We start from the raw sequence: 25,431 nt of genomic DNA, 5'->3' as shown, positions 1-25,431 counted from the left end.
CATTTTTATTGTATCTTACTATATATTTATATAACAGAGGGAAACATTCCACGTGGGAAAAATATATATAAAAAACAAAAATGCTGTGACTTACCAAACGAGAAAGTGCTGGTAGATAGACACAATAAAAAAAAACACACACACACACACACACACACACACAAATTTCAAGCTTTCGCAACCCAAGGTTGCTTCATCAGGAAAGAGGGAAGGAGAGGGAAAGACGAAAGGATGTGGGTTTTAAGGGAGAGGGTAAGGATTCATTCCAATCCCAGGAGGTCTTTCCGCTCCTTTCCTCTTTCCTGATGGAGCAACCTTGGTTTGCGAAAGCTTGAAATTTGCGTGAGTGTTTGTGTGTTTTTTATTGTCTATCTACCAGTGCTTTCTCGTTTGGTAAGTCACAGCATCTTTGTTTTTTGTATGTATGTTTACCATATATTTATTCACACTGTTATCTATGCTCAATTACCCTTCTCTTACATTCATCTAATAATTTGTTGCAAAAGTTTTTATGGTCATCTACCTTCACCTCAATTCTGAATCTTCTTCTTTCTCATATTTAAATTCCTCTTCTTTTCATTCAATCTCTCATTTCATCAGTACTTTACCTTGCTCGCACTTTTCTCTTGTTTTTGATTCAAGCTGTTGGCCATTTGGTTAAACTCGTATAATTAATTACTTGCTGTGGGTTGGTCTACACTTAATCCCGCAGATACCCAATTGAGTCAGAAATGAGTCTTATTACACACAGACACTTAGACACTCGAGATGCTATCGGAGAACCCAGCTTCCAATGATTTGTTGATCCATTATTCCTGTGTCTCCCTTATCTGTTTCATTTGATAACCTTCTAGTTTTGATTCTTCTGATGTAGATAATTTTTTTTTCTTTTATTAATGATAACAGTCTAATTATAAAGTCGGAACCATATACCGGCAGGTGTAACATCCCAGCCCATGATCACTATATTACAAAATTGTAGATTTACTTGGTTAGCTGCAACACTATCTCCTTGCCTGTCCAGAAAGGTCTTGGGAGCAGCTACCTCATAATTGGGGCCCTCTGCTGCAGAGGCCATGAGAATAAACTCTCTTCCAGACAATACTAAACTCAACCGGAGCCCGCTGTCGTGAGCCTGTGCATTTGGGTTGCAATCTGATGAATCTGGTGTTTGCAAAGTAACAAGGGACTGTACCCTTGTGAGGTTTTGTTTCAGTTCCTCTGTTAATGGGCAAATAATGCTGCAATGCAGATATTTCCAAATATGACATTATGTGGGCTAATGTGGTCATGACTGTGTCCAATCTGCTTTATGATTTGACTTGAGGAATGTTATAGGTGAACTGCAGCTGCAACTGATAATAAATGGTAAGTGACACTGAGATGTGAAGTTCAGGACATGATGAAAAGAACTGAAGGGATGGGATTACTGACAAGCCATTTGTCTACCCAGTCATACAAATTGGACTTTTTTTCAGTCATATGAGCCAGGGCCAGTTTGACAACATTAATACACAGAAGTGATTTACAATTTGGTGCACCACCTCCCCTCGCCCTCCCCTCTTTTCCCCTGTTCACTTTCACCCTTGTCAGCTTTAGTTACTAACTGTGATATGCACTGTATACAGACCTTGCACTTGGCCATCCCTGGTGTTGCTTGTCCTTGCACATACCCAATTGAGAGCAGGTGGTAGAACACTTTGTAACTTGCCCCACAAGTCTTTTAGACTTCATATACTTGCTCAACTTGTGGATGATCAACACTCTGTGCAAAAAATGGCAGCCAGTTTTTCATTGGCAGGCCAGTGTAATGTCTTGCATATAAATAGGCAAAAAGATCTGACATTGTGTGATTGCATCCTTTGTTTGGTCAGTGTGAAAATTTCACAGAAATGCTCAACAATCTTCGCTGGAAGATGGTACAAGAGGAAGGAAGGAAAACTGAGTTTCAGTGGCCCATCAATAATGGGGTTATTAGAGATGGAGCACATGCTCAGGTATAACAAAAATTGCCAAGGATTAGGCCATGTCCTTCTCAGATGAACAATTTTCCCATTTCTTTCAACTACAGGAAATGTAAATATGATTGGCTGGGCAGGGATTTGAATCCTTTATCTTCTAAATGATACAGGTAAGAGATACATCACAGACTTCTGAAAACTCCGAGCACAATTCCATGACAACCATATTACTTCCTCCCTTGTATATTGCATGTAATGATCACGACTGTAACGTTAGAAAAATTTGAACCTGAATAGAAATATACAGGCAGTTGTTCTGCCCAAGCCCATATAAGGCTCAAGACGTACTCCTGTTATCCAGGACACTGTGTGGCCATTATGTGGGAGAGATCTGTAGACCAACTACAGATTTGGTAATCTCGTGAGCTCATGGTGCCTTCATTGTGGTCTGTAGCAACACAAATGCCGTGGCAGAGAAATACGGTTAGTGGGGTTTACAAAGTTTGAGAAGGTGAACGTACAAACCCTCGGAAAATCAAAGCAAATGATAAATAAAGCCCTTTGACAGGGAACTGTTTTATAAAAATCATGAATTGGAACTTTGGCTTGAAGAGTACTGCTGTAGATGCGTCACTGGAATGACCACTTAGCAACATCAGTCATTAAAAAAAAAAGTGGTGACTAATTGTATGTAAATAATAATTACCAATGCCATTGATTGTGCGAAGATTGTAATTTCCTTTAAATGTTCTAAGGTTAATGTAAAGCAATAATGCTTATCTTGCCCTGTGAACATAAAAACAAATATTGATTTTGATATTCATTAAGTTGAATGAAGAACGCACTATTTCTATCAAATTTATTTACTTTTTTTAACCTGTTGGTATTTCCCCTCAACACAGTGAGTAACTTGTTCATTCATTGGCTCCAGTACCTGACTGATGATTCCCTTTGTTAAAGTTATGTTACATGCATCTTCAACTTTTGTGGTCCTGTCCTCCTCAGTCGGCAACAGAAACCAAAACATTGCATAAAAACAAACGTTCAGTGCATAGTGCTGTGGAATGTGGAAAAACAGCAAATTGGCGCTCATAGGAAGAAGAACAACACCAAAAATGCAACAGGAGCGTAATATGTAAGAAACTCTCTACGCAACCTGCCACTGATGATGCCTTGCAGAAAATAAAGGCGAAACGCGTATGGCACTAAAATTGTGTTTTATTCAGTTGCTGTCAGACGGTCCATAAGTGAAATTTATCAATATACCGCAGTATGTTACATGCAGTTTGAAGATTAATGAGTCAATTCTGCTTTATTGTTATTCATTGCAAAAACAACTTGTACATACGTTTACATTAGTGTTAAAATGTGTATATGTTATGAAAAATTAATGTTTACTTTTAGCTTTCATTATCTTGCATGCAGTTATGCTGCAAATGTTGAATACATGTCACTGATGTAAATTGTTTGTGTTTTAGTACTGTCGGCGAGTATGGTTGGGTTTATTTGATCCAAACCACTCGCAAGATACCAAAGATGAGCAGCAGGTCAAAGAGTTTATGATAGCTAAGTACGAAAAGAAGAGGTAAGAATATTATTTCATTTTCCACCTTAAAGGAACAGGTGTGTTTTCCATTTTTCAAATCTGATTTAATCAAATATGTGTTGATTCATTTCAGATATTATTTGGAGCCATCAGTATCATCAAAAAATGGTCCCATCACTTTTTCACCACCAGGAACACAAAATCACTCACGGACATCAACTCCAACCCCAATGACTTCCATACCTGAAACTAAGCCACTTACTAGTGTCATTTCTTCCCAAGCCAAACCAGCGTCTCTTAATATAAATGTAAGTAGTGATTTTTCAAGTTAGGAGTAATGCACCTGTTCATTTTACATGTAATATTAATTTATCTGAGATCTAAAAATTTAGTTTATATTATAATCTTACAGACATCAAATGTAACCTCGTCGGACAACATGTTCACTCCTGACAAAACATCTGGGTTTCTGGCTGACTTTGGACCCTCAGATCCGTTCAGTTCTTCTTCGCAGTTTACACCAACCAGTACTACAACCATACCTTCATTTGCAAATTTTGAAAACAATCCAGTTTTCACTTCTCCTAGTAAGTACACTCTGTGGTTTTCCACTTTTTCACTGTGACTATGGTGTTTACGTATGCATTAAAATTTAAATGCAAAATGAGTGTTTATTTTGTAGAAAAAGCCAGTGTTTCAGTTATAGTCCTCAACTTAATGGAATCGTGTAAACAATGTGAATTATACAGCCTTTTTAGAACAACAAAAATTTATGAAATCAGTTTTCTTCTGCTACAATATAAAGTAAATTTTTATTGATTTGGTTGGGAACAATAAAACAGGGAATTAAAACTAATATAAAGTAAATTTTTATTGATTTGGTTGGGAACAATAAAACAGTGAATTAAAACTGAGTTGCAGAAACACTCTTAGAACCATAGAAACTATTTATCAGTGAAGTGTGGGTGTTTTACAGTAATGTAGCTTTTTAAATGGACAGTATGAGTATGACCCAAGCAGCGATGGTAGTATCCAACAGCCGGCCGGGGTGGCCGAGTGGTTCTAGGTGCTACAGTCTGGAACCGCGCGACCGCTGTGGTCACAGGTTCAAATCCTGCCTCGGACATGGATGTGTATGATGTCCTTAGGTTACAAATTAATGATATGAATATAATAGAGGGAAACATTCCACGTGGGAAAAATATATCTAAAAAGAAAGATGATGAAACTTACCAAACAAAAGCGCTGGCAGGTCGATAGACACACAAACAAACACAAACATACACACAAAATTCTAGCTTTCGCAACCAATGGTTGCCTCGTCAGGAAAGAGGGAAGGAGAAGGAGAGGCAACCATTGGTTGCGAAAGCTAGAATTTTGTGTGTATGTTTGTGTTTGTTTGTGTGTCTATCGACCTGCCAGCGCTTTTGTTTGGTAAGTTTCATCATCTTTCTTTTTAGATATATGTCCTTAGGTTAGTTAGTTTTAAGTGGTTCTAAGTTCTAGGGGACTGATGACCTCAGAAGTTAAGTCCCATAGTGCTCAGAGCCATTTGAATCATTTTTTGAGAATCCAAAAATATGAACTATTTCCTGTTTGGTGAGTAGCAATATGAGCAAGCAGATGAGGAGGCGATATGAGCAAGCAGCTGAGGAGGCAGTGGAATGAACTATCATCAATAATAGCACATCTGTTCCAGTTTATTATGCAACTGCATGATTGGGACAAAGATATAAAGGTTCCTGCAGTAAATGAATTGCTCCCACAATGAGCAAGAGCGTGTTATCTCATTGTCTTCCTTTCGACAAGCACAAACGCAGTTACTTGAAAACTGATACTTTTCCTTCTGAAGATAACAATCTCAACAAATAAAAAAGAAGAAACAATCTGAGTGGTTTTACATTCTATATGATGGCAGGTACCTGACAAAATTTATGAAACAACAACTTGAAAAATATGCTGTCTGGTGTCTGCAATGTGAAGTATATTTCACGATACTTTTTAAAGACAACAGAATTTAGAACTTCATTTTCAATGTGTTGAATCACATTTTCAGTGTGAGTCGGAAACACTGGCATTTTAATTACCTCTGTAGCTTCTGAGGTGTGTGGCAGCAGAGCTGTTCTTAATCGTGAGGCTTCTTTTGATGAGACTAACCACTCTTAAAATAAAAAACTTAACAATGGTTCTGTTTATGGACTAGGATTGGAGGAGAATGCCTGTCTGTGAAGGTCTTAGACCTGGGTAAGGGATTGCTTCTGTGCAGATTCAGCTGTCACCTGCCACACACTTGCAGAGCAGCAAGTTACATATTTAGCTTTTTCTATGTAATCTTAGTAGTATATATCTTAAATTCTGTGTGTGTTTTTCTATTTGAGAGGTGTAATCTCATATTTTGTAACTTAAAGGTGTAATTGCAGGTAGTTCGTAGTGCAGCTGTTATTCAGTTGTTTGTTTTGAAGAGCCAGCATCTGTTTGTTTGCTGGTCTGCTTCGAACAGTTGCCTGCTGGGCATTTGCAGATCAGCAAGTTACATATTTAGCTTTTTGTGTGTTTATCAGTAGTGCTGAGGTGGACAGGATGTGTCCGTGTTGTGTGCCTATACAGGAGTAGTTGGCTTCAATTTGCAAACAGATGAAGGTGCTTTTGGCTTAGGTCAGCCATCCTCAGAGTGCTGCCTTGGGTTGTAGCAGTGATGGCACATCTGACGTATCACGTAGAACACCTCAGATGACTTTTATTTCGCGTATGGGCTCTGCTACTGAGGCACGTTCCAGTCGACCTGTCTTGGGGGATCCGCCCTCACTGCAGGGGGAGTTGTGGCTGGTAACACAGTCACTTCATTTTAGACAGAAGGCCAATGTGGAGGCTGGCCATTTGGCCCCACCAGTTACTGTGCGAGTGGAAATGTAGCCACTCCTTCAGCAGAATCCAAGCAGGCACACTGGGGAGGTGTTTTACTAGTTTCACAAGTTCAGATGTTGGGGGTGTTAAGGAGCCTCTTAGGGAAGTAGCATTCAGGGGCGGAAAGAAAACCATGTGCACTTGGTATGTCTCCCAGGGTTCATCATCCGAGATATGGTGGAGGCCTTGCCTGCAGCTATCGAGTGTGCAGGGTGCAGTCAGTCACTTGCAAGTGTCGGCTCACGTCAGTACCAATAACGCCTGTTGCTGGGTTCTAAGGCCATCTTCAGTTCACATGGCTGGTTGGCTGGCTGGCAGAAGTGGTAAAAAGACCACTGGCCTCATGTGCAGTTGCAAGCAGGGCTCATAATTTATAGCATTGTTCCCAGAGTTGATTGGGGTCCTTTGATTGAAGTCAAATGAGGTTCTCAGCCAAAGGATTTTGTTGACTCTGTGACAGTCTTGGCTGCAGAATTCTGGTTTTGCATTATTGGCTGGAGAGCTGAAGGACTCCCCTTGATAAGGGGGCACTACACAACGAAATCGGCTACTTGAGTAGCAAGAGTACTTGTTGATTGAGCATGGGAGTTTGAGGTACTCTGTTGAACAATCACCAGTAACATACAAATAGCGAAATCGGACATTGTTCGTACTAAACACACTTAGACTGTCAAAATTTTATCCGTAAATAGGCAGTTCATAATAAAGCTCTGAAATATTTAGCAAGCCATGGAAAGTACATTGAAAAGACAGGTTGGATCCCATAGGAGAGGCTGTGTTCTTTGCAGTCTGCAAAAATACCTCTAATGAGGTAGATTTTTAATGAAACTGCAAAGTTATTTGGACGTGTATGACAGGTCTTAAATGAATTCAGGTTAATCGTTGGATGTTTTTGCCAGCCACCCAATTATGCCATGATAGTTTGAGTCACTCAAAAAAAACTCCAAGCTCATTGGTGTGGAAATACCTAGTTCATCCAATATTGGTAGGAGGTGACTTTAATCTACTGAATCAATGGATTCATTGCAGGGGGAACGGACAAGCAATTGTGTGAACTACTTTCGAACACAGTTTTCCAAAAACTGTCTTGAGTGACTAATTAGACAGTCCATGTGCAGTGGAAGTATTTGAGACCTTTTAGTTACAAACAGACCTGACTGCATCAGTGGTCTCAATATGGAGACAGGGATTAGCGGGCATGATGTCATCATAGTGACACTACTTGCTAAAGTTGGCAAGCTAATGGAAAGGGCTAGCAGAGTAATTTTGTTAGTAGGAGCAGATAAGCAGTTGCCAGCATCCCACTTGGGCAGTGAATGGACGTAATTTAGTGCCAATATGATTGAAGTAGAGGAATTACAACCAAAATTTAAACAAATTGTAAGTTGCGCTCTGGGAAAGTATGTGCTGAGTAGGTGAATTAAGGACGGGAAAGACCCACTATAGTTTGATAACAGAATCAGAAAATGTTGAGGAAGCAAAGGCTGTTGCATTCTTGCTTCAAAAGTGAATACATAAGTGATGACAGGCGAAATTCAGCAGAGATGTGTGCAACTGTCAAAAGATTTATGTGCGAAGCATAAACTAATACCTCTGTCGTACCATAGCAAAAGATCTTGCCGAGAAAATTCTGGTTCTACGTAAAATCGCTAGGCAGGTCAAAGGCTTCTATCCAGTCACTTATTGACTAATATGGTGTGACAATAAATAATAGCAAAAGGAACGCCGACGTTTTAAATTTCACATTTAAGAAGTTGTTCACGCAGGAGGATTGTACCAATGTACTGTCATTGGAGCATCGCACAGATTTCCGTACAGAGGACATAGTAATAGGCATTTCTGGTGTACAGAATCAACTGAAAGAGTTGAAAACAAATAAGTCACCAGGTCCCAGTGGAATCCCAGTTCGCTTTTATAAAAAGTACTCTATGGCATTAGCCCCCTTACTTAGCTTGTATTTGTCACAAATCTCTCGCCCAGTGCAGTGTCTCAAATGTCTGGAAAAAAAAGTGCAGGTCACGCTTGTATATAAGAAGGATAAAAGAACTGACCCACAAAATTACAAACCAATATCATAAACATTGATTTACAGCAGAATTCTTGGACATATTCTCAGTACGAATATCATAAATTTCCTTAACAGAAAAGCTTCTGTCCACAGATCATCTCAGTTTTAGAAAGCATCACTCAGGTGTAACTCAGCTTGCCCTTTTCTCAAATGATATCTTGTGAACTTTCAGTGGCCCTCAGGGCTTAATATTCATTTTCTGGGTACAGGCCTGACACCTCATGGTTCCTGAGCTGGGACTCGTAAGCGCCACCAGTCCTCTGTTACCATAAGCTCAGACTGTGCTTCAGTGACCACTGTGCGGCACAATGGTGGAACATTGTGTATCACAGGGAATGGAGATCTTGGCTTGACCACACGGATCATGACAATGATAAAAAGCTGTATATATTTTTAAAAAATAAAAAGAAAGGGTCTCACGTGCTGTGCGCTGATAAGATGCATGGCTGTTCAGGTGGAACAGTCATTAGTGGGCATCCTCTGAGGAACCTGCTGCATCTCATTTGTATGCGGCTTACCTAGGCATGTGGGGCTCTGTCTTTATTTCCCTATATTGTGGGACTTTTTAAAATTCTCTCCTTCTCTCAGCGAAAAGGATGGGCTGCTGGTAGGTACCGACACTCAATCAAACAAGAGGGCTATTGTGGTTGGTCATCCTGAATTGGGAGTTATTTTGTCTCTAGTAACAGAATCCATGCTGGTAATCAGAATATGTGTTTAATACTGAAAAGGAAAACATTACTGGCACTCTAAAATCAGGCAGGCAATTGCATAATGGGACTCTGTGGGTAGAAACTTCCATTTCCCACCAACTTAAGAACCTCAAGAAAACTCAATGCCTTGGGGATATGCCATAGCAACTGAGCTACACATCACCTTTAGTTACAGCAAAGGAGTTATGATGTGCAGGGACCTGGTGGACATTCCCAAGGAGGAACTGAAAAAGGAGTTGGCTCCGGAAGGTATGGTCAACGTGCAAAACGGCATGAAGAATGTGGATGAGGATCCTGTAAAATCTGCCTCCCTTATCGTGACGTTCAGTAATATGAAACTTCCTGAGCATGAGCATGTTCAGGCAGATTCCTTCACATAAGTGAGTGGCCTTATGCCCCCCAATCCAATGTGCTGTTTTAAATGCCAGCAATTTGGGCATACTACACTTGGGTGTCATAGTGAAGCTACTTGGTGAAGCTACTTGCAGCAAATGTGATAAGGTGGCCCATGAAGGAGTCACTTGCTCCTCTCCTTTGATGTATTTGAATTGCTCTGGGGCTCATCCTGCATGGAGTTGAGACTGTAGCGTATATCTTGAAAAAGTGGAAGAACAAGAGCATAAGGCAACAAAATGTATCCTGTGTGTCGAGGCCAAAAAGATGCATGAAGTCTTGCTGACTCCATCATTCGCTACCTGCTTTGCTTCGGTTCTTAAATAGCCAGTGCAGAAAGCCAGTGCTGCTCCATAAATAAAAGTTGCTAGTGTTAGCTCTAGTACCTCCATTTGTCAATGCGCTTGTGCTGTTGCGGTTACTTTTGACACCTGTAACTCTCCTCAGAACTTCAGAAGAGGGTGTGTTGCCAAAGTTGCAGAGCTTCCTTCCCCTTCAAAGATTCAGTCGGGTACACTGTCTGGTGCTGCCACTACTACCGCCTACCCAGTGCAGAAAATCAAAGGCAAAGCTTCTATCTTTGACGGAGTCAAGAAGTAAGCAATCTGATGATGTCAACGTCATTCTCTCTGACGTCCCTCAGAATTCTTCTGTAGAGCCAATGGACCTTGATGTCAGACTGGAGCCACTGTCGTGCCCCAAGACTGAGCCTCCACCTAGTGTCTGCTCCCCTCCCCGGCAGAAACACAGGATAAAGTTGCTACCCCAGTGATAAGGTGACTCCCATATTACAATAGAACATATCAGGACACATGTGGAGGAGCTGAAACTCCTGACACCTTGCATTCTGCTCTCCCGCCCTTGCAGACACCACTCAGTGGGAAGCAGCTGATGACCTCCATTCCAGTGACCACATCTCAATGTGGATCCAGCTACTGGGTGAAGCTTTGCCAGAACAGAAGCCACCAAAAGGGATGGTCAGCTGGGCTAACTGGACCCTGTTCAGCTAGCTGGTTGTGTCTGGACACCGCAACAGTTTCCAGGAATGGGTGCACCACATTACATGAGTGATCCGTCATGCTGCTGGCTCATCCACCCCAAAGTCATCATAGAAGGTAACCTGTATCTTGATGAACCGGTGAGTGCCACTCAGTAATCTGGGACAGGTGTGCTGCTCTCCAGGGATTTAAATATCGCGCAGCAACAGACAACCTTATGGCCTTTTGGGTCACAAGAGCCAAGGCTCAACATGTAATGAAGGAGAGCAAGCAAAGGTCATGGAAAGTGTTCCTGGACTCCATCAACTGTTCCACACATTCTGCAAAAGTATGGGAAGCCATCAGGAGGATTTCCAACAACCACAGTCATGTACTAATAGCAGCAAAGCAGGAATAGGGTTGTCTCCAAACATTGCCCAGAGACATCGCTCAGATGATGGCAGATTATTTTGCAAAGATTACTGCTAATGTCAGCCATGATGTGGTGTTTCACCTCTACCATGTTATTGTAGAGAGAGACAAGTTGGACTTCAGATCCAACAGTTCTGAGTCTAACACCTACCCTAGGAGTGGATGTTTAACTCTCATCTGGTCTGGTTGCTAGAGACTAAACAATTCCTTAGCCACTCTCATTGTGGTTCAGAGATTTAGATTCACTGTCGACGACCTGATTCTGCAGAGGTGGCTATTAAGCAGGATTTTCTGTGTAAACATCACTATCTTAGTAATGGAGTAACTTCATCAGTGGGGCTTCCGTGGCTACCTCTCCATTTTCATACAGTTTTTCCTGTCTAAATAATCTTTTAGGTCTACTGTTGCTAACACTCTTGTCAGATTGTTTCATGCAGGGGAATGGTGTCCCTCAGGGCACTGCTTTGTGTTACCCACTTTGCCAAAGCCATAAACAGTATCACATGTGTGGGGAGGAGTCCTGTACAATGCTCCTTATTTTTGGGTGATTTTGCTGTTTTTTGTTCCTCCTCCAGTGTTGCAACACTGACTCGCCGCTTGCATCTTACAGTGTAAAGATTAGAGGAGTGGGTTGCATGATGGATTTTCAGTTTTCTGCGGGTATATGTGCATGCGCGTGCGCCCATGCCCAATCTCTGTCTTGAGGCTGTTAAGCCACCTCTTACAATCTGATAGCAACTCCTCTTGTTGCCTCAGGTATGCAAGTTCCTCGCAGCTCTGAATTCACTTGCATACCATATTGTTGCTCGTCTGCCTCTGGAACGGCTTTTCTCCAATCATCTGCAAGCAACAAGGCTGTTTGGGATCCACATGCTGGGTGCACAGGAGTCACTTGATGTGGAACAAGCACAACCCCAGACCAAGGGTAGTAAGTGTCTCCACCCAAGTTACTACAGAGACCCAGAGTAATTTTGTGTTTAGTGCAGTACAGAAGAGGTTGCACTCCTGCACATGTTTTTAACACATTATGTAAGGACATTTTAACTGAGCATCACAACTCTGCAGCTGTCTTTACAAGTGGATCGAAACAGGAGGACTCTATTGGTTGCTGTGGTTTTCCCTGATTGTATCCTCAGGGTCAGACAGCCTCAGGATTTGACTGTCTTCCATGTGGATTTATATGTGATCTGGGCACTGGAGCATGCGAAATGTCATTAGAGTACTAATTTCTTGTCTGTTCTGATTCTCTGAGTGCCCTTCATTTTCTACAATGCTTTTACCAAATGGATAAAGCAGTTCATAATATCCAGGACACCCTCCTCCAAATACAGTGGCTGGGGAGTGCCAGGGCACATGGGTATTGTGTGGAATGAAAGAGGAGATGTAGCAGCCAAGGAGGTGTGTCACGGTCCTCAGTTAGTTGCAATCACTTTGCTGTTCAGATAAAATGTCTTGCATCACTGGAGGATGAGTAAAATGTCTTGCATACCTGGAGGATGAATAAAATGTCTTGCATACCTGGAGGATGAGTGGCTGGAAGTGACATACAGTAAGTAGTAAAGCCCTCAACACAGCCATGTTGATGGGTTGAGGTTCTTCTTACTTATCTTTGCATACGCCACAGTCCTCCAAAGCGTGGCTGCTTGATCTGGTGATTAAACCTTTCAGTGTATTTACCGAGCGAGGTGGCACAGTAGTTAGCACACTGGACTCGCATTCGGGAGGATGACAGTTCAAACCTGCGTCCAGCCATCCAGATTTAGGTTTTGTGATTTCCCTAAATTGGTCAAGGCAAATGCTGGGATGGTTCTGAAAGGGCACTGGTTATTTCCTTTCCCATCCTTGAGAGAGTCTGAACTTGTGCTCCATCTGTAATGACCTCATTGTTAATGGGACGTTAAAGCCAATATTCCTTCCTTCCAATGTGTGGCGCTTATTGTACAGATGACTGAGTACTGCATTTTATTAGACTGTGTGTTATCTGTCAACATGCGAGTGTTACGGAGATGGTTTGGGAACTCAAATGCGAATCCCTCCAGGAAAGGTGCTGTGTTTTTCGATGAATGCAATTGAGAAAATTTTGAGAACCATCATTTGAAGCTGACTGAAGAACAATTCCACTGCTGCCAACAAACTTTTTGTGTAAAGGGCATGAATGTAAGGTAGAAATTAGGGTTTGTATGGAGGTGTATGTATTGTTATTTTTACCTCATTCTGTTTGCGGGTGGAACAGGAAGGTAAATGATTAGTAGTGGTGCAACCTACCCTCTGCCACACACCGTTGGTGGATATATATATATATATATATATATATATATATATATATATATATATATATATATAAAACAAAGATTATGTGACTTACCAAACGAAAGTGCTGGCAGGTCGATAGACACACAAACATACACACAAAATTCAAGCTTTCGCAACCAATGGTTGCTTCATCGGGAAAAAGGGAAGGAGAGGGAAAGACAAAAGGATGTAGGTTTTAAGGGAGAGGGTAAGGAGTCATTCCAATCCCGGGAGCGGAAAGACTTACCTTAGGGGGGAAAAAAGGACAGGTATACACTCTCACGCTCGCTCGCTCGCGCGCCCACACACACACACACACACACACACACACACACACACACACAAGCAGCAATCTGGGAGTGGGGCTGAAGGTGAAGAGGCTGAAGGTTCTGAGGATTTGAAGGGATGAGGATGAGCCCTCAGCCCCACTCCCAGATTCAACCAAACAGCCCTCGTCAAAGATTTACTGTCCTACACTCGTACTCTCTGCTGGAAGTATAACTTTGCCACGAAGAAAAATGATCCTAATCCTACCCCTAATGATCCAACTCCCCAAGACACTATCCAAATTGAACCCTGCCTGGAACAGTTCCGTCCTCCGTCACAGCGGGACCCACCTCCTCTTCCTCAAAATCACCCCCTCCAAACCTTCCAGGAATTTCTGACTTCCAGCCTTGCCTCTCAATCCGTCTTAAAAAACCTTAATCCTACTCCCAACATCACCACTGCTGACCGGTCCATCGTCATTCTTCCGGCGGACAAGGGTTCCACGACCGTGGTACTTGATCGTCGGGAGTATGTTGCTGAGGGACTGCGTCAGCTTTCAGACAACACCACATACAAAGTTTGTCAAGGTAATCCCATTCCTGATGTCCAGGCGGAGCTTCAAGGAATCCTCAGAACCTTAGGCCCCCTACAAAACCTTTCACCTGACTCCATCAACCTCCTGACCCCACCGACACCCCGCACCCCTACCTTCTACCTAAAATTCACAAACCCAATCATCCTTGCCGCCCCATTGTAGCTGGTTACCAAGCCCCCACAGAACGTATCTCTGCCTACGTAGATCAACACCTTCAACCCATTACATGCAGTCTCCCATCCTTCATCAAAGACACCAACCACTTTCTCGAACGCCTGGAATCCTTACCCAATCCGTTACCCCCGGAAACCATCCTTGTAACCATTGATGCCACTTCCTTATACACAAATATCCCGCACGTCCAGGGCCTCGCTGCGATGGAGCACTTCCTTTCACGCCGATCACCTGCCACCCTACCTAAAACCTCTTTCCTCATTACCTTAGCTAGCTTCATCGTGACCCACAACTTCTTCACTTTTGAAGACCAGACATAACAACAATTAAAGGGAACAGCCATGGGTATCAGGATGGCCCCTTCGTACACCAACCTATTCATGAGTCGCTTAGAGGAAGCCTTCTTGGTTACCCAGGCCTGCAAACCCAAAGTTTGGTACAGATTTATTGATGACATCTTCATGATCTGGACTCACAGTGAAGAAGAACTCCAGAATTTCCTCTCCAACCTCAACTCCTTTGGTTCCATCAGATTCACCTGGTCCTACTCCAAATCCCATGCCACTTTCCTTGATGTTGACCTCCACCTGTCCAATGGCCAGCTTCACACGTCTGTCCACATCAAACCCACCAACAAGCAACAGTACCTCCATTATGACAGCTGCCACCCATTCCACATCAAACGGTCCCTTCCCTACAGCCTAGGTCTTCGTGGCAAACGAATCTGCTCCAGTTCGGAATCCCTTAACCATTACACCAACCACCTGAAAACAGCTTTCGCATCCCGCAACTATCCTCCCGACCTGGTACAGAAGCAAATAACCAGAGCCACTTCCTCGTCCTCTCAAACCCAGAACCTCCCACAGAAGAATCACAAAAGTGCCCCACTGGTGACAGGATACTTTCCGGGACTGGATCAGACTCTGAATGTGGCTCTCCAGCAGGGATACGACTTCCTCAAATCCTGCCCTGAAATGAGATCCATCCTTCATGAAATCCTCCCCACTCCACCAAGAGTGTCTTTCCGCCGTCCACCTAACCTTCATAACCTCTTAGTTCATCCCTATGAAATCCCCAAACCACCTTCCCTACCCTCTGGCTCCTACCCTTGTAACTGCCCCCGGTGTAAAACCTGTCCCATGCACCCTCCCACCACCACCTACTCCAGTCGTGTAACCCGGAAGGTGTACACGATCAAAGGCCGAGCCACGTGTGAAAGCACCCACGTGATCTACCAACTGACCTGCCTACACTGTGATGCATTCTATGTGGGAATGACCAGCAACAAACTGTCCATTCGCATGAATGGACACAGGCAGACAGTGTTTGTTGGTAATGAGGATCACCCTGTGGCTAAACATGCCTTGGTGCACGGCCAGCACATCTTGGCACAGTGTTACACCGTCCGGGCTATCTGGATACTTCCCACTAACACCAACCTATCCGAACTCCGGAGATGGGAACTTGCTCTTCAATATATCCTCTCTTCCCGTTATCCACCAGGCCTCAATCTCCGCTAATTTCAAGTTGCCGCCACTCAGACCTCACCTGTCATTCAACATCATCTTTGCCTCTACACTTCCGCCTCGACTGACATCTCTGCCCAAACTCTTTGCCTCTGTATATGTCTGCATCTGTCTGTATATGTGTGGATGGATATGTGTGTGTGTGCGCGAGTGTATACCCGTCCTTTTTCCCCCTAAGGTAAGTCTTTCCGCTCCCGGGATTGGAATGACTCCTTACCCTCTCCCTTAAAACCCAAATCCTTTCGTCTTTCCCTCTCCTTCCCTCTTTCCTGACGAGGCAACCGTTGGTTGCGAAAGCTAGAATTTTGTGTGTATGTTTGTGTGTCTATCGACATGCCAGCGCATATATATATATATATATATATATATATATATATATATATATATATATATATATATATATATATATATATATAGGTTGCCAGACTGTATTGGAGAGAACTTTTTAGTGTGAAAGGGATGGCAGCTATCATAATGGTGGTATTGGGATAAAGTGTTGAGATTTTGGAATAATACAGAATGTGGCAGCCCTGGATCCTGATCATCAAGATACTATCAATGCCTCTGAACAAGATGAGTAGTTTAAGATCTGTCTTGTTCGTAATGTTCCCCTAGGTGGCCCATAAACAAGTTGGCTAAGTCTGTGCCCATGGCTGTACTATGAATTGTTTGAATATATTCCCTTCGGAGAAGTAGTAATGCTTAACGATTGTGTTGGACTGATGCATAAGAAGTGAGGTAGCACATTTGAAGATGGAAGGATATTAGGAGCATTAGTGTTAGACATTAACAAGCCCATGGGCATGTGGATGTTAATAGGAAGGTGGCAGCCATCCGGGTGTAAAGGCAAGGCAAGAGGCAGTAAAAGTAACGGTTTCCATCTTCGATGTCGGAAACTAGGCTGCGAGTTTAGGGTAAAAGAGTCTCTGCTCTTCCTCATCCATCCCATAGCCCGGATCTTGCAACTTGTGACTTCCATCTCCTTAGCCCTCTGGAAGTTGAACTCTATGGAAAGTGCTAATGAAGGGAAAGGAATTAGTACAGCAAGTACTTGGTTTAGTCACAGACCACTGGAGTACTACCTAGAGAACACGCAAGCTCTCACATTAAGGTGGCTAAGACTGTAGTATTGAATGGAGATCATTAGGAAGATAAAGTTTTATAGCCAAATTATTGGAAACAATGTGGTGTATTCAAATCGTGAATAAAACCGTCTTGCTTTGAGAAAAAATTGTTGCATTTCTTACTGAATGGCCCTCTCAGGTGGAGAAGTCAAACAGTTGGCAGATACTTTTTCGTGCAACCTCTGCAGTTTGTCAAGACAGTGGTGGATCCTCAGTCCCTAAGTAGGATGATCAGATAAGGTCCTGTTTTGTGGTTGTGGGTGGCTGTCCTATCTTCTAATGAGGGTTTTGTGTTGTGAAAGGAACTAGGAAAAAAGGTGAAACAATGTCAGAGGTAAGGAACTCCTGTAAGGTAACCAGGGACTGTTTGGATGGGAGTTTGGGGGGAAGGGGGAGGGTGAGTTGAAAATTAGGAGAGGCAAGATTTTAGTGGATACTTGTCAGAGGAGTTCGTGGCAAAAAAGTGAGGGGGAAGTGAGAGATTAAGTCCATGGGTTAGGCATAATTTCAGGAGCATGATGTGGAACTGGTTTTTAGCTAGGGATAAGGATGTTTCTCTGAATTGATCTAGACAGGTAGAGCAAAGATACATGTGCAATGGGATTTATCTATAAGGAGTGAAAAAGGTATGCAGATGATATCTGGGAGCAATAAGGAGAATCTTGGGTGTAAAACTGAAGGATGCATAGCAAGAGGAAACACATTACGTAAACATGAAGGATTTGTTGTTTAGAGTCAAAAAAGGATTTACACAGCGGGCAGTAGAAAGGCACTAAGGGAAGAGAAAAATTCATTGTATATCTGTGATCCTTGTGCACCAGAAAAACATTGGCTCATAGGCAATATTGCATATCTTGTGGAATTATGGGGAAAAGGGTGGAGAGAGAGGATATGGTGCAATTGAAGCAGCTACAAAGGTGATAACAGGGTACCACAAAAGTACAGCACCATTGCGCTAGTGAGGATGGGAAATATGTGTGTGCATAAGAAAGGTGAAAAAGGAAATGAAGGGAAATATAAGAATGGACACACAGTATTTATCGACAGCATATCAAACAACGTGACTGCAATATTTAAACTGGGTAGTACTGATCACATTCCAGCCATGCATGAATGCTTGTCAAGTGTCGCATCAAACCAAAGACATATTTAGAGAGATGGTTACTTGCCACAAGTGTGCAATTAGCTACATGTTGGGGTTAGTTGGTCACCAAGAACCACTTGAAAATGGTAAATGCTTTTGTTAGAGAACAAAAATGAATTAATTGTCATAAGGGAAGCTACCAAAGAAAGTACAAAAAGTAGTATGGCAGAATTCAAATCCTCCATGTATGTTGACATTCAATATACTAGAAAAAACTAATATGTTACAGAACTGTTCTATAGAGGGGAAAACTGTATTGTGTGTGAATGTGTGACCTTTTGTTAGCCTTATTCATCATTTATATCCTTTAGTTTCAAATTCCAGCACCCCTTGGTGCTGCCATGGGTGCACCAACCACTGTAGTTAACTATTTTTTTATTGTTTTTGCTGCTTCCCATTTTTTGCCCAGGATGAAATATCCAGGTTTAGTTCTGTTATTAAACAGTGTTGCCTATTTTCTACTCAACCAACAGTTTTGTAGAGTGAAATTATTATCTCAGTCATTAAAGACCTAGGTATCCTGTGTTTCAGAAATGAAAATAAAATATAATTTATATCATGCTGTAAAGTACTATAAGAATAAACCCATTACCAAAGTATAAACATCAAAAATGAAGCCATCATTACATTTATTTGTATTGTGCAGTGTGTACAGGATGTTCTATTTATCTGAAGTCTGCATGCACGATGCAGTAGGTGGCGGGCAACGAGCGCTCCGTTGCACAGCAAATCTGATGTGATGTCGCTCGTGTACTACTGCAGTACTGAATTGAAAATACATTAAAATAAATTTTGTACACAGTCATGTCATACAAGGATATGCTAGAACTGTGTGCCATTGTTTTTCACACTTTTCTGACACCTCAAGAATTTATTCATCACACAATGTAATTCTCTTTGAGAAATTGAGTTAACTGAGTCATGGATATAATCCTTGAGGTTCTGTGACATGTGCAGATTTGTTGTGTACACTTTATCCTTTAGTGCTCGCCACAAATTGAATCAGATGCTGTTAAATTGGGAGTTAGAGTGGGCCAGATATTGTTGCTATTGACTATCGTGGAACACATCTTGAACTTCATGCAAAGAAACATTGACAATATGAGCCGTTACCGAACCTTGTTGAAAAAATTTGGATTTTTGTTCTCTTTCACTTAATTCATTAAAACACGGTTGCAAAATGTTTCACCCAAATCTTTCACTGTTAACTGTGTTATTAAAAAAAATTGTGCCTGTTATTCTGTCACAACTGACTACGCACCAAACACCTATCTTCTGATTGTAAAGGGGTTCCCCATGAAGCAGAAAAGGTCTGTTGACACTTCAGTGTTTACAATTATGGGAATTGGCATATCCATGTAAGCGAAAACACAATGAGGTAAAGATCCATTTCACTGTCATGCATAGGTTTCAAAACCCATGTGCAAAACCTAACGCTGTATGCAGGATCACTGGGCTTTAATTCTTGTGCTACTGTTACTTTATAGGGCCTTAGCCCAAGTAAGTTAGCAGAGGTGCAAGAAATTTGTGATATCTGTGAATGACTTTCAAGAAACTTTATAGAGGAATTTTGAGGTGGTATACAGTGTCATTCACATGAGCTTCTATGAACACTGTACTTCATTTTTTGTGCTCCTTATCCTGAACACATCCCATTTGTGTGAAATTTGTTCACTATTTTCTGAACTGCGTCATGACTCGTAATTCAAACACCTGAGAACTTCTGTTAAAGCCATCTCCAGACATTACAGATGGACTCAGCACACGCATAACGATTGTAAATAAATTCTCTTTGTGGAATGGAATAAATCAGTCTTGCCATTGTTGCATTCAGATACTTCACTGTTACAATTGTGATGTTTGTTTCAATGTTCAAATGACACTGGGCGAAAAGATGTGTAGTGCAACATTAATGTGAAGATCAGCCTGCGTGTCTCCAGCAGCTGACAAACAAGATCCCACGCGTGTAGTCATCGGATAAATGGAACACCTTGTAGATGAAAGGAACATAATGTATTTCATTTTGGAGGAAAGTAGTAGAGTGACATGTCATAACCTCTTATTTATAACAAAAGTATATTTTTATTCAGTGCCCTAATAAATGGTTAAATAAATGTACAATATTGTTGACATAAGTACCAAAACACTTCCTTTTAGTGACAATTACATCTGATAACCATTTTACTTGGAGTAGATTTTCAAAGGTCTTGTTATTTATTGCAGACATTCACTTTTTTGGCAGTACAGCTAGCAGTGATAATGTTCCTCCCCGATTTAACACCAACAGATGGAGTGAGTTTGATTCAAAACAATTTTGTGGAACTGTCTTAACTTGTGAAGCATGTTGTGTCTGCACCAGCAGTGTTTATTAGTTGCTGTATGTAGTGGATAGATTTATTTATTAAAGATTTTGCTTGACACAGCACTGTAGTGCTTTATTTGCAAACATAGCCATACAGTGTTATAAATTGTTTAATATAACTATAAAGTTCAATTGGCTTGTGGTTTTATTGAAATTTCTAGATGACAAGTCTTGTTTGTTTTGTTTGCTGTAAACAATTGCCTGTTTAACACCTAACAAATAATAAATATGCAAATAAGAAAACTATTTTTGTTAATCTGCAGTCACACCAGGAAGACTGGTCTTGTAATAAGGTGTAAAATTAGTGAGATGCACAGCTTGCATATTATTAAAAATTCACATGAATAGCTGTTGCAGGCATTGGAGAGAAAATGAATCTTCTCATCTTCCCTAAACAGTGGTGTTTTTTTTATATATATATATATATATATATATATATATATATATATAACTAGGTTCTTTATCCATTTCACAAATTTTATTGTGTTTGTTTAGAACTTTATAAATAAATCTGCTGAAGTAGCCCTTGGAATGTTTTTGTTTCTGAAGATCAGGCTGCAACAAACTGTTTGATGTCTTAGAATCAGTTACAGCTACCAGGAATCAAAATTTAAAAAATAATTTGATTGTTTTATGCACATTGGAAACTCTTTCTTATCAACATTAAAACTGTGTGATTAAGTGCTCAGAATATTTTGGTTCCGTGGCCTGAAGACGGAGTGAGTGCCTCTAATCACTCTGTGCTCTTTGGGATGCCACTTGCTTCCATTTATTAATTGCCTTTAAAATTGTAAGAATACAAAATTTCAGGTCCATACTTGCCTTTAGGAGGCAAAATTTTTGTACTGTACATGTAAAAGTAGAAAAAAGCAATTCTTAGCTTTTGAAAATGTTAGTTCTTTCCTCAGTGCTGAAAGAGAGAGTTAGGGAAAGTGGAGGAGTTTTCAATGTAGGTGGATCCCTCCAAGCTGTAGACTGAGTGACACACCTCTCCTTCCCAACTTTCACTAACCTATCCCTCTTTTCTAGGTTAGGAGAAAGTAAAAAGTTCAAAAGCTAGCAATAGTTAGTTATTCCCACTTTTAAATGTGCCTATTGACAGTAATGGAATTTTACCTCCTGAGGGTAAAATACTGGCCAGCCATTCTGTCTCCTTGTAATTTTAGTTTTCTCAAGGGAATTTTCTTTTAATATTACTAATCACCTATCTTAAGTAAATTCTAAGACATATCTGAACTTGCTACATTTGAAATAACATTATGAAGTGAAGCGCATGTGGTAGTCATCTATTTTTGGTTGATGTTATTTTTTGTTGTTGCGTTTTGGTATTTCATTAATGACTTAAAAAAAAAATTATGTACATTTTTTTAATATCTCATGTGTTATTGTTAAGTGTCTCTGAATATGGAAATATTGATACTAAATTTAAATTGCATTATTTCTGATGCCATAACTAATCTTTCAATAGTAAATCATTGTAAACTCATTGACAACATTTGTTACAATAAGTGAACAACTGGATTAGTGTTGAACAAAGCATAAATGATCTTTCAATTCTCATAGATTGAGAAGTTGCCTAAGTTCCTGGCAATTATTTATTCCAATATGTATGAAAATAGTGTATTTGAAAGAAATGCTTCAAAAGTAGTGCATGTCTGTGATATGTGGCCAGACAATAACTGAACAACTTAATTGTGTCCAGGGGACAGTCAAAGGTATGTAAACCTAATCCAGATTTCATTATTACCACCTAGGGAAAGAAAATGTCTTGTCTTTAGGTAGTGCTCTAAGAAATGAACATAAACTGGGAGAGCATGCCATGGATATGACATGCAGATTGAGGTTGCAATCATTAAAACAAAGGTGTTTTTCATTGTGGAAGGATCTTATCATGAAATTTCAATCACAGACCTTCTCCTCTGAATGTAAAAATATTTTTTTTTCCACCTACATAGGGAGAAATGATCATCATAATAAAATTAGAGGAATTAGAGCTTTCACGGAAAGATTCAAGTGTTCATTTTCCCATGTACTATTCAAGAGTGGAAGAATAGAGAAATAGCTGAAAGGTGGTTCAGTGAGCCCTCTGCCAGGCACTTGATTGTGAATTGTTGAGTAATCATGAAGATGTACGCTAAGTTGATAGTGAGTCAGTGCTGGTTATACAATGATGGTGGAAAACAGTCATGATTGCTAGATGACAGTCTTGAAAATATTGTACTTTAAAACTACTAGTTATGCTGTTGGGGTTGTGTTGTTAATGTTCAGTTATTAATTAGTGTCAGCTGAGTAACATTCTCTTTTGTCAGCTTTGATCGTTATTCTCTTTCCGTTTTGCAATTAATGTTTCGGAATGAATCACTGTGATAAACATTTGCAAATTTGTTACCAGAATATACACTCCTGGAAATTGAAATAAGAACACCGTGAATTCATTGTCCCAGGAAGGGGAAACTTTATTGACACATTCCTGGGGTCAGATACATCACATGATCACACTGACAGAACCACAGGCACATAGACACAGGCAACAGAGCATGCACAATGTCGGCACTAGTACAGTGTATATCCACCTTTCGCAGCAATGCAGGCTGCTATTCTCCCATGGAGACGATCGTAGAGATGCTGGATGTAGTCCTGTGGAACGGCTTGCCATGCCATTTCCACCTGGCGCCTCAGTTGGACCAGCGTTCGTGCTGGACGTGCAGACCACGTGAGACGACGCTTCATCCAGTCCCAAACATGCTCAATGGGGGACAGATCCGGAGATCTTGCTGGCCAGGGTAGTTGACTTACACCTTCTAGAGCACGTTGGGTGGCACGGGATACATGCGGACGTGTATTGTCCTGTTGGAACAGCAAGTTCCCTTGCCGGTCTAGGAATGGTAGAACGATGGGTTCGAAGACGGTTTGGATGTACCGTGCACTATTCAGTGTCCCCTCGACGATCACCAGCGGTGTACGGCCAGTGTAGGAGATCGCTCCCCACACCATGATGCCGGGTGTTGGCCCTGTGTGCCTCGGTCGTATGCAGTCCTGATTGTGGCGCTCACCTGCACAGCGCCAAACACGCATACGACCATCATTGGCACCAAGGCAGAAGCGACTCTCATCGCTGAAGACGACACGTCTCCATTCGTCCCTCCATTCACGCCTGTCGCGACACCACTGGAGGCGGGATGCACGATGTTGGGGCGTGAGCGGAAGACGGCCTAACGGTGTGCGGGACCGTAGCCCAGCTTCATGGAGACGGTTGCGAATGGTCCTCGCCGATACCCCAGGAGCAACAGTGTCCCTAATTTGCTGGGAAGTGGCGGTGCGGTCCCCTACGGCACTGCGTAGGATCCTACGGTCTTGGCGTGCATCCGTGCGTCGCTGCGGTCCGGTCCCAGGTCGACGGGCACGTGCACCTTCCGCCGACCACTGGCGACAACATCGATGTACTGTGGAGACCTCACGCCCCACGTGTTGAGCAATTCGGCGGTACGTCCACCCGGCCTCCCGCATGCCCACTATACGCCCTCGCTCAAAGTTCGTCAACTGCACATACGGTTCGCGTCCACGCTGTCGCGGCATGCTACCAGTGTTAAAGACTGCGATGGAGCTCCGTATGCCACGGCAAACTGGCTGACACTGACGGCGGCGGTGCACAAATGCTGCGCAGCTAGCGCCATTCGACGGCCAACACCGCGGTTCCTGGTGTGTCCGCTGTGCCGTGCGTGTGATCATTGCTTGTACAGCCCTCTCGCAGTGTCCGGAGCAAGTATGGTGGGTCTGACACACCGGTGTCAATGTGTTCTTTTTTCCATTTCCAGGAGTGTAAAAATTAGCAAGTTGAAAGCTTATAGCTGGTAGTTTGCAGCTGTTGCTTCCATATGTTATCACAATTTTTTAACTCTAGCAATTAATGTTAAAAAGAATACTATCATTTCCATTTTTCTTCCAAATCAATAATCAAAGTAGCACCAGAATTCTCATCAAACAAATGGAAAATAAGACAACATTAGATGCTGAAGTTTCTGAGAACATTATATCTCAAGCTTTTGGAGCATAATTTGTGTCATATGTAGTCTCAGAGGAGAAAGTGGTGCCAGGAAGCACAGAGAGACTGTTGAAATCAAAGGTTTGCTCTGGCAGTTAGTTTTCCTTGAAGGGTGATCACATGTGCTGACAACTAATAATATGACCTGTAAACTGAAGAGTGTTTTGCTTCATGTAGTTGTAGACAAAGTTGTAACTGTGGCAGTCTAATGTGAAATGGAAGATATTTATTCATGTCATGCCTTAGTAAACATTTTTTTTATAGAATCATCGGAAGGCTATTTACAACTTGCACAGAAACCAGACTGCAGCTGCAAGAGCTGGACAGCATGGAGGGGAAGCAGTAGTTAAGAAGAGAATCCGATTCGATCATAACCTGTATGCATTCTGTACATTGAGCAAGCAGTGAAAGGAAACAAAGAAGAAATTTCGAAAGGAAATTTAATTTCAGAGAAAAGAAGTAGTTCAGCCAGGCACACAAAAGGACTTTGAAGAGCAGTTGAACAGAAAGGGTAGTGCCTTGAGTGGAGATTATAATATGAATATCAATTAAAAGTACTGGATTGTAGTTAAAACAGGTAATGCTAGGGAACTAGATCAGGAATTGATACACTAAAGATAGTAAAAGAGCTTTGTTAAACAACTGGTAGCGGATGTTTTATGTCCTCTTTACTTCAACCATCATTAGTCCGACAACAGCAAGAAAAAGTCCTGAAACAGTGAAATTAGTTGATATTGAATATGGAGGCGTTTTGCCTTTCATAAAGTAATGTTTAATCATCACATGAAATTATTTTTCATCCATTTTTTGACAATCGCTTGACTTCCTTGATTCACATGAATGCCAAACACAAAGGAATAGACAAATATGGCTGAAACTTGGTGTGCATTCTTTCCAAAGATGCTACTAAC

General features: G+C 41.6%; 1 protein-coding gene across 2 annotated transcripts in view; it reads left to right on the top strand.

The window, feature by feature from the left end:
- LOC124592586 (arf-GAP domain and FG repeat-containing protein 1) overlaps positions 1 to 25,431 on the top strand; it is a 94,565-nt gene that overhangs the window by 24,867 nt on the left and 44,267 nt on the right. Inside the window, exons 4-7 of one of the 2 annotated variants that reach the window (XM_047131849.1) lie at positions 3,440 to 3,546; positions 3,641 to 3,815; positions 3,920 to 4,094; positions 20,340 to 20,408. In XM_047131849.1, coding sequence (XP_046987805.1) covers positions 3,440 to 3,546; positions 3,641 to 3,815; positions 3,920 to 4,094; positions 20,340 to 20,408 — 526 coding nt within the window. The remainder of the gene's footprint in view (positions 1 to 3,439; positions 3,547 to 3,640; positions 3,816 to 3,919; positions 4,095 to 20,339; positions 20,409 to 25,431) is intronic. The other variant, XM_047131850.1, reaches the window with a different exon arrangement.

Source organism: Schistocerca americana, chromosome 2 (assembly GCF_021461395.2).
Source record: "Schistocerca americana isolate TAMUIC-IGC-003095 chromosome 2, iqSchAmer2.1, whole genome shotgun sequence".
NCBI lineage: Eukaryota > Metazoa > Arthropoda > Insecta > Orthoptera > Acrididae > Schistocerca > Schistocerca americana.
The sequence above is the reverse complement of the archived record's forward strand: the minus strand, read 5'-3'. Positions and strand labels throughout refer to the sequence as shown.